This window comes from Natrix helvetica (assembly GCF_964273705.1).
Source record: "Natrix helvetica genome assembly, chromosome: Z".
NCBI lineage: Eukaryota > Metazoa > Chordata > Lepidosauria > Squamata > Natricidae > Natrix > Natrix helvetica.
The window spans coordinates 37270965-37284860 of NC_138554.1; the positions used below are offsets into that span (position 1 = coordinate 37270965).

Genomic DNA, 13896 nt, shown 5'->3' on the forward strand with positions numbered 1-13896 from the left:
GATTCCTATATATCCTGGACTATTTGCTATGGTATCTTCTTACATCAAACAAAAGTAAAACAAAAGTGGGATTAAAACCTCTAAGGGGAATTCCATTCCTTGCCCATTTTTTCTGAAGAGAAGAGTTAGTAACTCTGTGCATCTGTTCTAGCTGTCAAAAGCCCCAGAAACGATAACAGTTTTAGACTTCCCCTCAGGAGCAGAGTGTTATTGTTTAGCAAGGAATAAGAATATCTAGTTCTGCAAACCTTTTTCTAGGAAAAAGAATAAAACCAATCCATCTGTTATTCAATCCCTTAAAAAATTTCTTTATCAGCAACTCAAATCTAATGTTTATACACTTACCCACATAATAGTCTAGTTCCACTTGCTGGAAACACAGGCCTTCCTCTTTGGGATTTATTTTGGGAGGCAGAGGCCTTTGCCACTTGGGGTTGTGTATTGATGAGAAGAGGTTACCTAAAAGAAGGAAAAGCTCACAATACAGTTATCCACCAATCCTGTTTTAATCAAACCCATATTTTGAACAATTGGAGATATTGCGCTTTAAAAGATCATGAATGAAAAGGAAGGAAAGGTAGCATGGAATATGAGACAAAGAGCCTAAGCTGTTGTTTAATAAGTCTTAGTATAATACAAGATGTATATAGTATCTTTTTGTAATATTGGGAGATACAAATGGCAATGTTATACAAGTGGTATTTGACTTACAACTATTCGTTTAATGGCTATTTAAAGCTATAATGGTGTTGAAAAAAGTGACATGATCAGTTCTTGCACTTATCCCCACAGTTAAGTGATCAAACTTCAGGTGCTTGGCAAATGCTTTGTATTTATGATGGTTGCAGCAGGCTGGGGTCCTAGAATTGTCATTTGCAACCTTTTTAGGGAGCTTCTGATAAGTCAATGAGGGAAGTCAGATTCGCTTAACAACCATACCATTCACTTAACAGCTACAGTGAATCACTTAACAACCATGGCAAAAAAGTTATAAAATGGGACACGACTTGCTTAATAACTGCCTTGTTAACAATGGAAATCTAGGGTTCAGTTGTGGTTGTAGATGAAGGGCTACTTGTAATAATGTTTAAAACATTGAAACAGTATATTAAAATAAATTTGAATTGTGTAGCAGAGTTTAATGGAAATGAAAAGCTTAATTTTAACATGGATCACAACTACCTGAGACACTATCATCCACATATCATCCTTCTGCAGTTGTCCTCACTGCTCTGGTATTTGTTCTACCTCAGAAAATCTCCCAATTTACAACTCTGTAACTCACCAAGGGGAATGGCATCAGGTGACAACTGTGCTTCTTTCATTTCTAGAGCCATCTCAGCCTCCACCTCATCCAGAAAAGCCAGCTCTTCTTCAAATTGTGAGGGACCATCTTCATCCCAATCTCCTCCCCGTGACCTTTTCTGTTGTGATGGGGTAAAATCCCCAATACTAATGCTTCTCACGGAAGCCTTCCTCTTGTTTTCCATCTTGGCTTTCCTAAAAATTGAAGATTACCCCATGTCAGCTTCATCAAAAATATGCTGTTTCCCAAAAGCAGAATCAATTATTCCAACTAAAAATTCTGGTATAATTCAAAAACTATGTTTTTTTCAAATTATTTTTTCAACAGAATCTGATCTCTCAGGCATCCAGATTCAACGCTGCAAAATTATCACCTTCCCTTACCAAATTAAGGACTGCTTCACTCTTTCATTTGCTTAGAATTTATTCACTTAAAATCAAGTCCCACTTGCTTGAGAACAGTTACTGTGTCCTTTCAATTTTTGCCTGTGATGAATAAAACAAGAGAATGAAGAATTTTGAACACTGAAATACAAAAGGGAAGGAAAGGGAAAAACTAGGATTCAGAACCACATCTTAAAACTTTTTCTTTCAAAATATACAGTTGCTTGAAGACCATTGAAGCGTTTGTGTGTGTACATATAATGAAATATGTATATAATGAAATCATGTTTCTTACAAATATGCCCTTATTGAATCAGATCAATGACCCATTAAAATCAGTGGTTTCCAAAAAAGCAAAATTGAAGTAGCATTATGGGTCATAGTTTATTGTCCGGTGGGTTCTACCTGTATGTTGCATCAGTTTTTCCCTTTTTAAAAGCCATTTAAATGGTGCTAGAGGAACCACACTTTTGAGAAGCTGAATGTTTTTCAAGTTGATATCTGATATCCAGATACATTGGACTACTACTTCCAGCTACTTCAACCACCAAAATTAAAGAGGTTATAAGCCAACACATCTGGAAAGCACAAAGTGGGGGAGGCAACCTCAGAATAACAAGTGCTGCTAGAAAGTTTGATTCTTTCTACACACTTTCTCTCTGCATTTAGTTTTATCCATTCCATTAAATCACTGCTTCAGACCCCTAAAACAGCCCATGCATCCTCCGTATGTGTTGACCACGATGTTTGGGACGATGGATGCTACAGTTCAAAACTGCTATAAACCCTCAACGTCCTGCTCCCCGGAACCCCCAAACAGATGTCAGCCGACTCTTTCCCAACAACGGCAAGCCACTTTCTAAGCGCCCACCCTGGATGCAGAAACACCGGTTTTCCCGTGTAAATTACCTCACTTGGATCCCTCACGTCACCTCATCGCTCAGCCATTCTCCCGCCAACAAGTTTCGGGGTGGAGCCTGGCATGCCACGCCCTTGTTGCCATGCCAACACTTGCCCAATTTGCTATCGCCTGCTACCGACTGCGCTTTGCCTTTCGTGAGTCATTGCGCGTGCGCCTTGCGCTTTTGTACGGCCGCGACCTCCATGTTTAGACCAGCAAAGACGACGTAGTTCCAGACCATCTTACCTAAGCGCTCGTGATTCATGCTTGGGCGGGGTTAGCAAGAGCGGGAAGGCATACGGAAATTACAAATGGTTCTAGACGCATGCGCATGCATAATAGCAGATTGCGCTTACTTAATAGAGTAATGGAGACAGTAGAGAGAATTAAAAAATTACCCTTCTGTACCCCGATATTCCATAAGGGGGGTTCTCTGGGTCCTCCGAGAGGCAATACCGAGCACTGACTTAACTTTAGATTTCATGAAGTAAGGACTTAATCACATACATTTTCCAATGATGTCATGATGCATGCATCCACATTTTCATGTAGTTGGGACTTATTACGGAAACTGCTGTGCCCGATTACAGCTTGCTCAGTTCTTCCATTCTCTTGCCCTATTCATTCGTATATTTGTTTTGCAATTCAATCCTCACTGGTTCTCTGCACGTGGCCATGTTTGCACATGTTTGTATTGCTTACTGAATTTGGTGTTTGAGCCATATTGATTTAACACTCTTCTATTCAATCTTGATCCTATATATTCTTGCTTTACCATGTACCCTTCTATCCCATTCCTGTTGCATTCATTTTTTATTATTTTTTATTTTGTTTCTCCTGACATACCCACATTTCCATAGAATAAAGCGAAAAACAAACTCTTATACAGGTAGTCCTTGACTTATGATCAAAATTGAGCCCAACATTTGTGGTGTTAATTGAGACATTTGTTACGTGAGTTTTGCCCCATTTTACAATCTTTCTTGCCACAGTTGTTAAGTGAATCATTGTAGTGATTATCTTTATGGCAAAAATCATGATCTCTCCAAAGCACCATGCCAAAGGGCACCATGCCAAAAAATAGTGATAAAATCCAAAGCACCATCTTAAGTAATTTTCCTGGGATCAGGTAGCTATAACATCTTTGACTTTAATTCCAAAGAACTGCTTACTAAATGCTTACTATACTTACTACTTACCAAAACAATGAAAAGTAGTAGTCTGTTGTGGGCATTGCATAGGCTTCAGCTGCAACAAAATTAACCTTTGGAATTAAGACTTGGAAGTATGACATTTTTATTGAAGGGTGCAAATATATAATTACATGGCATGTTACATTTCAGAGGGAAAAAGTCTCATTTGATACCAAAAAAACTGTCAGATTATTTAGACTATACCAGATCAAATGCAGAAATGGGGGGTGTTGAATTACAGTTCCTATCACTCTTGTCCATCAGCAAAGAATCCTCAAGTTACTCTAGAAGTACATTTTCTAGGCATCTACCACATCCCACAACCAAGACTTTTATCATCCAGAATGCATAGACACACGTGTACCAGAAAATATTTTTAAGAGATAGTAACAAAATCCACAAATGTATACTATGGAGGAAAAAAGAATCTCCCTAACCTAATTCCCTCCAATAAAGTAGCAGTGCAATTCTGCTGGCTTCCAATTATACAAAAATAGAACAAAAAATCATTTAATTGTTTCCTAGGTCTCTTAATCTGTTTCAGAACCATCAATTCCTTCATGAATCATGGGGAACAATGGAAGTGAAGGGTCTCTAGGGATTGCATGGGCACAATCTTTCCAGAGTCTAAGTGACCTTTTGGTTCCAAACCTGTTACTAAAGCTTCAGCAGGACCGGGTACCAAATCCTCCAGGTTATCCCACTGTTCGTTTTGGAACCCATTTGGGTCCATCAGTCTCCAGGATGGAACCCATTTGAGTCCAGTGTTCTTATGGAAGAGGAGCATGTAAGAGAGTGTCAGGGGTATCAGGGCTAATCTGATCAGGACGGGTGGTGGTGGTGTAACATTAGATTCCATACCAGATAACATTGACATTGCTTGGATAAGAATATTAGATGTGGTACTGTTCTAACTCTATTTTAAGTCGGACCTGTGACAATCTGGGGTAGGCCCATGTCCATCATGGAGGACATGAACTTCTCAGTTGCTTCTTAAGCCAAACTCAGGGAAGGCAGATTTAAGTCACCCAGTAGCATGAGTTTGGGGAACTGCACTGACAGTCCTGAGATGGCTTCTAGCAGTTTAGGCAACGAGGAAGATCATTACAGTAGCAACAATCCTAGCTGATCCCATATCAGAAAGAGAGTCTCCTAGCCAGAGATGCAGGAAGTAAGGTCCTTGAAGGTGGAGTTTCTCTGATGACCACTGTGACCATGGACTGTTGCCAAACCCTAAACCTGGCTGGACACATCTCTGAAAGGTGAATCCCCATTTCACCAGGTTACGATGATGTGTGCCAGATCAGCATGTTCCTCCTCAGTAAGACCTTGGATGACGAGCCTTGTTAACCAACCTGGCATTCAGCAGCAGCAGCTGAAGCTCCAGACTCCAAGGGAATCTCTTCAGGGATTGAGCATGAACTAAGGGGGCCAGAAAATGCCAGCAATACTCAACATTGGGGACTCTTCCCCTGTAACGGCCTTCCTTCCTGTTCCCATTGAGTCCCATGCCCATTACTATACTGATGCAATGTCCTACCCTATGGCTATCTACCGTATATCCCCTTCCCTGTAGAGCCCTACCCCAATCATTCACATGCATCCACTCAGCCTTTCTAAGGAGGTTAGGAGCAGGAGGAAGCCCCCACAGTACAATAGCTCAAGCTCTGCACCAGGGGCTGCCCCTGTTCCATTCACTTGTCTACAATCGCAATCACAAACTCGTTATAACCTACTTAGGTTTAGGAAGTATCCTACATAGTGTTCCTGTTCGCATTTTCCTCACAACTCTGGAAGGTGGATTTAGGACGTAATCTAGGTAATCTATTCCATCCTCAATGGAAGTTCCCTGTCTTAAAATAGCTTTGGGCCAGTTACACCCTAATCAAGAAGGTGTAATTGGCCCAACACTATTTTAAAATAGGGAATTTGCATGTGGCAGTGAGAACAGTCTTCAGAGGCCTAAGGATAGCCCATACTACACCTCTGCTCTGCGAACTTCACTGTCTACTGGTCTGCTTCCGAGTGTAATTCAAGATATTGGTTATGATCTTTAAAGCCTTTAATGGCATCGGTCCAGGCTACCTGATGAACACTAGGACAAGCCCGTCCTACTTGTGCCGGTAGAGAAGGCCTACTTTGGATCCCATTGGTCAAGGAAGTCCAACTATTGGAATCCAGAAAAAGCGCCTTCTCTGCTGCAACACCCACTCTTTGGAACATCTTACCCTCTAAAATAACATCATCCCCCCAACCGTCCAGAAGAGCCTAAAGGCCTGGCTCTAACACTTCACCTGGGGAATTCCATATTGGAGGTAGTTGCTGGATTGATGGCAGACTCCACCCCATTTCCTCCCTCGCCATGCTCTGCTCTCCACCCATTCATCCTTTTTTTTTTTGAAAAAAAATTTTTTTTAAAACAAAATCCTCTTCAATTACATATAGCATGTCATTAGGTTACAAGCATTTTTGCATCACTACTTTCAATTGTATATAAGGTCACAGATTATCTATCAAGCATCATAGATACATTATTATCATTGTACATCATATTGTTCAGTTATAAATGATATTCCTTCGTTTTAAACAAATATTCTAGAAACTAGATTCACATATATACCAATATTCCATTGCATCCTTATTTGTCTATTTAGTAATAATATGTCTTTATATAATCACCTATCTCATTATATTATTTTTGCAATATGAAAGAATTCTCCAACATTTTATATTTATGCATCACTTCTTTCAATTGTATATAGAATCACAGATTATCCATCGAGTATTCATAGGTACATTGTTATTATTGTACATCATATGTTCAACTATAATTGTTATTGCTTCATTTTAAACAAAATGTTCTAGATATTCGATTCATGTATATACCAATATTCCATTACATCATTGTTAGTCTATTTAATAATATGTTTTTATAGTATCACCTATCTTATTTTATTATTCTTACAATATGAAAATATTCTTCAACATTTTTCATTTCCATGTTTTTTTAATCTAGCCATTGATAAAACAAGTTCCATATCTTATAAAATTGTATGACTTCTTGTTCTCTAATTTCAAATGTCAATTTACTCATTTCAGCACATTCCATTATTTTTCGAATACCTTCCTCCTGCGTTGGTATTTTCTCATTTTTCCAATTTTTTGCAAATACAACTCTAGCTGCTGTTAAAACATTTACAATCAAATATTTCAAATCTTTATTATATGTTTCTGGTATAATTCCCAATAAAAAAATCTCTGTTTTAAGGTCTATGTGTTTTTGTATCATTTTCTCCAACCACGTGTGGATTTTAGTCCAGTATCTTTTAGCTTCTATGCAAGTCCACCACATATGGTAATATGAGCCCGAGGTCTGATGATATTTTCAACACTTTTCCAACTTGTTATTGAACATTCTTGCTATTCTCGTGGGGGTAGATGCCACCTGTAAAACATTTTATACAAATTTTCCTTATATGCTGTTGACATTGTCCTTTTATAGTTTTGAGACCACAATTTCTGCCATTTCTTTAATTCAATCCCATATCCAAAATTTCCCCATCCCAAGCTATCATGTTTCTTTTACTTGTTCTTCCTTTAGCTTAACCTCTAGAAGATGTCCATATAATTTTTAAATTACTTTTTCATCAGTACCTGTCAAAATTTTATCTAATTCAGTCATTTTATCATAGAAACCTTCCATTTTATGATCTTTATCATATCTAGATTGTATTTGCACATATGTAAATCAATTCATTCCTATTCCTTCTTGTTGCAACTCTTGCACAGATTTAAGTTCCCCCTCTGCATTCAATATTTCACCATATCTAACTGTTTGTTCCTTTTTATATATTATTGGATATGAAAAAGCTTCAATAGTTGATAGCCAGACAGGAATTTTTAGGTAATATTGCCTTTTGATCTTCTCCCAATTTAGTAACAAAGCCTCTCATATATACGGTAGTGTCTTCTAAAATAACCCTATGTTTTAGTTCCCTTATACCATAAAAAAGCATGCCATCCCAACAGCAAATCATGTCCTACAGTCAGTATTCTAGAATTTCTTAATGTTATCCACTCCTTAACCCACATCAAGTTCGTTGCCTGGTAATATAATTCCCAGTCAGGTAGAACCAATTCTCCTCTTATTCTAGCGATTTTATTCTTGCTTTTTTCCCTTGCCAGATAAATTTCAACACTATTTTATTTAATTCATTAAAATAGTCTTTCCCCAATTTAATTGGGATTGTCTGGAACAAATATAGTATTCTGGGTAAAATGTTCATTTTGATTGTAGATATTCTTATCATTGATAAATGTAAGTTTTCTCATTTCATTAAATCAGTTGCAATCTGCTGCTTGAGTCTAAGATAGTTGTTCTCTTTAACTGCACCACATCTAGCTAGATGTGGTACACCCATTCATCCTTTTGATTCATCATCATATTGATGTATGCTCATTGTATTCTTTTTCCACCATTTATTTTATTGTCCCATTATTTTACTTTTGTTCTGTTTACACTTCTTTGATTTTCTTTCATTTTATTATTGTAAGCTTCCTAAAGTAGCCCTGTGGCAAGAGAGATGGCAAATAAATTTAACAAACAAATAAATAAAATAATAAATACACTTATAAATTTGATAGGCTAATTATCTAATTTCAGTACTCCTTTATGACAGCTTTTTGAAAAGGGGGCAAAGTTGACATCATTCGGCAAATGCCAAGGCCTATATCTTGCTTCCCTTCGGTCTTTGGATATTCTTCTTTGTGATCTCTTGGAGAAGAGATGTGTCACAACTCACATCATCCCACTTAAGGTCTCCAGAACCCACATGAAAGAGGGCAGTCAAGTCAGAATTTTAGGCAGTACTCAAACGACATTGCAAATCATAAAGTTTTGATTCACAAATAAACAAATGGGAAGTAAATCATGGGGAAAGTATAGTGTCATCTCTGTTACTTGCAATATGGAATTTTGTCTTTTAGATTTGGATAATCTGAGTGAATTTCTGTAAAGACAATGCTGAGCAATACACTGTCACTCATATAAAACCCCAGATTGTGAAAAGGCTTCCTTCTTATTTCCTCTTCACACACTTCCTTTTTTCTCCTCTTTGGGTTTGTATATGCCCATGCTTATGCAAAAAACACAGGACTTAACCATTGTGCCTAACTGGAAGATAAACTGGATTATGTCCTCTTGAAGGTTGTGGATTATAATTTATTTATATTTTTATTTATTTTGCACATCATGCTAAACCATAGCATCATTTCATTCTTTTGATTTAGCATACTGTATGAGCCCAGTCAATTATCATTTACCTAAAAAATCTTAAGCAAACTCAGGCTTTCTTTTAGATATATTTTTATTGTTTACATATAAATATATTAAATACAGTGTAATTGTCCCGGCACTCAATTTACCATAAAACAAAAGTAAAAACAGAATAACATATATAATATTTTAAACAGTGTTAGTGTTGTACAGTATTTTCAGATCATTATATTTTAGTATGTCAATTTATCTATCATTCTAATGCCTACATTCTAATACATAATAAATCTCTTTCCATGTCTACCTAACCTGATTATTTCGCATTCCACCCCGTGTTTCTAACCAGTGATAGAATCTATTCCATGTTGAATAGTATTCTGTATCTCTATCTATTTAGTGTTAGTCTGTCCATTTCCGCATAAACAAGTATCTTCCTTATCATCTCTTCCTCTGTATGGGTGCTTTTTTCTTCCACTGCTGTGCATATACAATTCTTGCTGCGGCCAATATATTAGACATATTGTCCCTTTATCATAACCATCTGATATAATGCCTAATAAAAACAATTCTGGCTTAAACTCTATATGTTGTCTGGTCATTTTTTCTAACCACGTATGGATTAGCATCATTTCATTCTTTTGATTTAGCATACTGTATGAGCCCTGTCAATTATCATTTATCTAAAAGATCTTAAGCAAACCTAGGCTTAGTACAGTATCTGAATACAGCTACCATGCAAGAATTTTAATGTGTTAGAATTTGTTCTGGGAGATGAGAATTTTTAAATGCTCAGTCATGAAGCATATTAAAAGAATGGATTGTTTCTTCTTGCAATCTCATACAACTTGACTTTTTTATAATTCATGCCGGAACTTGTATTTCAAAAGTAAAGTTTCTTTGTCAGATCCCACTGCACTGCATTTAATTCAAGTAATTCTGCTTTTCCTGTACCAAACCTAAGCAGACTGCTCTCCATATAAAGTTTAGGAAGTGGAGGGTCTTTATCATTGTATTATCCGGTGCTCTTTTTGTAAGGCATCCCAAAACACTGGAATGCAAAAAAATAAACATAAATGTGATTAAGAAAACTGAAACAGAATGCTCTAAAAATTGGATTTAAAGGATGTGAAGTTTTGAATTCAAATCCTGAGCCAGCTCTGAAATTCAAGGGTGGTCTTGGGAAGAACTTCATTCACCTCTACCATATAAAGTCATGAAAAACTGAAGGTTGTAACCCTCCCTATAATCTTTTAGTGGAAAATTAACACTACACATTTATTGAGAGAAAATATTACTTTTTTTTAGAATAATATCATACATTTGGCAGTTTTCCACAAACATTTAATAGCCGAGATAGTGTTGAGTTATACCTTGCCAGAAGTTCAGTCATTATGACAACAAAGGGAGTTAGTAGAAAACAGCAATATCTAGATATCAAATACTTTCTGTTCAGTGGTGGGTTTCAAAAATTTTTGGAACCTACTCTGTGGGTGTGGCCTGCTTTGTGGGAGTGGCTTGCTTGCCATGTGACCGGGTGGGAGTGGCTTGCCGGCCATGTGACCGGGTGGGAGTGGCTTGCCAGCAATGTGACTGGGTGGGAGTGGCTTGCTGGCCATGTGACCGGGTGGGAGTGGGATGTTAGAAGATCCCAAATGAAGTTAGAAAGGCTGGGTCCCAAACCCAGCTGGCTTAACTGGGATAGGGGGAATAGTGGGTAGAGGTTCACCAAGGACCCTCCTCTCCTTTCCCCCCAAAAGCAGAGGGCGTCAGTATTTAGAGGGAGGTCTCCCAACTTCCCCCCTTTGTGTGTCACTCTTTCTCTCTCTCTCTCTCCCCCCCCATTTCTCTCCCCCCTTTCCTTCCTCTTCCTTTTCCTCTGCACGGTTCCCCCCCATTTTTCACGCTGAGCCATTGGGGGAGGTCAGAGGGAGAGAGAGACAGATTGAAGGGTGCAAAGAGATGGGGGCGTCCCATTTTGAGAAGCCTCCCTTAGCAAAAGATCGCTGAGAGGAGGAACAGGAGGATTCCCCCACCCCACTCAGCGCTGTTTTCAATGGGAGGCTTTCCCCCTCTCAGCTCTTTCCCTTCCCAAAAGATCGCTGAGAGGAGGAAAGGGGGGTGAGCAAGCAATGGAGTGGCTTCTGGATGGGCTGGGACGAGCGAGTGAGTGATAGGGGCGGGGCAGGAACTTACTTCTGGGTTCATTGACCAACAGGTTCACCCGAACCGGTGTGAACCGGCAGGAACCCACCACTGTTTCTGTTGTATCGGGTAAAGGAAAGGCACACTCAGGCTTAGGCAGCAACAGCTCTTTATTAACTCTGAAACAACTATGTACAATCCAGCGAAGGTTCAGTCTGACAGCAGCCCTTTTATAGGGAGCTGTCAGACCCTTCGACCAATCAGGTTGAATCTCTGTTCCCACCGGAACAGAGGACCTTGGTGTAAACCATTGTAACTGATTCTGGTATCTAACACTTTCAATATTTTAATGGTCTGCTCTTCTTGTATAGTTCTTTTTGGAAAGCACTTTCCAAATAACTAGCTCAAGTAGTTTTAAAAGCTGTTGGATAAATTAATAGATTGGTCTATCACTTTACTCTTATTAACAAAATGGACCCTCCAAGTGGAAAAGTAGGGGAACAATTGTGCAGAAAAGTTATTGTTTGATAATTTATGGACTACTAAAAGTGTTTAATAGATTTTTTGGGTGGGAAATAAAAAGATACTGAATTAGATGGATTGCTCAATTATTACAGAATATTTAATTCTTCACACAAAATGGTGTAACAGTATGTCATAAGGATCTATCAGATAATGTTAGTATGATATTACCGGAAATGTGTAGAAAATGATTTCTGTCCCTCTCTAGGCTTGTTTGAATGTCCTGTCAATTTCAAATTGATAATTCTCTCTGGGCTTTCCTTTTGTCCATATTTCTTTCCTTTTTTCCTTTCCCCCTTTTTAGAAGTGATGTAGTCTCAAACACCCAGGAACATGCTTTGTGCAGAAAAAAAAAGATCACAAAAAACCTCTGTGTGTGTGTGTGTGTGTGTGTGTGTGTGTGTGTGTGTCTACAGGCTTTAATGTGGCTAAGCCACATTTACCCAACATTTTCCAAATTAAACTGGATCCAAATTTAAAACAATGCAAAATTTAAGCATGCTCTTGGGAAAGCATGAATGAATTCTTGTATAGTTTGGCCTTCAAATGATCAGAATGACATAAAAAATAAATAACAAAACTAAGCCTTTATCTTACTCTATTGCATTTTTTTACAGGTAGGATAAAAGTAAAGAGGTGTGTGAGTCAGTTGGTCACCTGATGACAGTCCATTGCAGGAAATGTGCCATTCCTGTTCTGACCCCACTTAGCTTTTCTTAACCAGCAATGACCAGGACCACCACCAACTATAGCACAACCTGAATTAATTGATTGGGGAAATAGCTATCACTGTGCCTAATGATTGCTGCATTCCTGTTGCACATTTATTTATTTCCTTACTCAATTCATTTGTAATAATAACAATGATAACAATAAGTAAATGTTATTTGAAAATGTTCAATAACAGAAGAAGTGTTATTTGTTCAAGACTTCTTATTTTCAGGATTGGAAATGTTAGTACTTGGGCCACTGATTGTCATTCTTTTTCAATCCCAGGTTGCAGAATATGACAGTGAATTATACTTCCAAGTCTAACTCCCTGGGTGAAAAGGTAAATATTCTTTAGATAGATATCCAACTACGGTATGTATTCTTCAGATATTTTTGATTTCCGTTTCCATCACCCCCAGCATTAGAGTGACCAACAGCTAGAGTGACTAAAGTTCATGGGAGTAGTAGTCCGCAACATCTGGTGGGGTATCAGGTTAAAAATGGTGCCTCAAAGTAGCAAGCCTTGGGAACGCCGTGTTTTGGTCTCCATAGTACTGTAGCAGCTGGTGTACAAATAGTTCACCTAATCTCTAGAGAAACAAACCCCCCCTTTTTTATAGAAAAAAACCCCCAGAAATGACAATATTGAGCTCACAAAAGATTTGCTTGTTATTGAAGGATTAAAATGTGTTCAGAGAATAAAAAGTCCCTCAAACTTGCATTTCTCAACAGTCTTCCTTTTGTTTGGCATTTCACCCTTCAGCCACCTACACACTTTTATCACACTTGACCTGTTATCAAGCCTCCAAGAGATCTTAATCTGTTCTACTCTTTTATAGTTAAAATCCCTTTGTACTTCCTTGAGCACACATTATGAACAGATCCTGGCTGTTACACCATGTTTCTCTTATTTTGTATTGTATTGGCAAAAAGATCTAAACCAGGGCTGTCAAACTCCCGCCCACGGGCCAGACGCGTCACATGCTGGCCACGCCCACATTCGATTTAGTGAAGGGGGAAAGTCCTGATATGTCACATGACAACGCCGTGACGCCACGAGTTTGACACCCCTAATGTAAACCAATTGGATGATAATATTAGTAAACTAGCCACTGGGCTACTGTACTGGATAATTTTAGAAGGCCAGTATTAGGAATGGCTTTTTCCCATATGGGTCTCCTGAAAAATTTTGCTCTGATTTGGGGAGGTTCTTTTCATGATTATATGTATGGTGAGCTATATTTCTTAAGATCTGAGACTTTATTAGGAATGAACAGTATACTTCTGCATGTGGCTTGATTCTTCCCACTTGCCACTTTCTGTTAATAGCAGTGGATAAACAAGCCTTGGTAACTTCTACTGTGGTTTGTTTAATATTGTATGGAAATTTTAATCTGTTCATGGCTTCTGACTTCAACTTATTCTAAAATGGCAAGCCATGGATCAATTTTGAAGTAATGTTG

The 13896-nt window shown here is 38.2% G+C and overlaps 1 protein-coding gene across 3 annotated transcripts in view; it reads right to left on the reverse strand.

Moving 5' to 3' along the window:
* POLD1 (DNA polymerase delta 1, catalytic subunit) overlaps positions 1 to 2779 on the reverse strand; it is a 28967-nt gene extending 26188 nt beyond the window's left edge. The window contains exons 1-4 of one of the 3 annotated variants that reach the window (XM_081932513.1): positions 2599 to 2779; positions 1690 to 1791; positions 1286 to 1500; positions 346 to 459 (exon numbers count right to left, since the gene is read on the reverse strand). In XM_081932513.1, coding sequence (XP_081788639.1) covers positions 346 to 459; positions 1286 to 1490 — 319 coding nt within the window. In that variant the 5' untranslated portion in view covers positions 1491 to 1500; positions 1690 to 1791; positions 2599 to 2779. The other 2 variants (XM_081932515.1, XM_081932514.1) reach the window with 2 other exon arrangements.
* Between the last annotated feature and the right edge of the window lie 11117 nt (positions 2780 to 13896).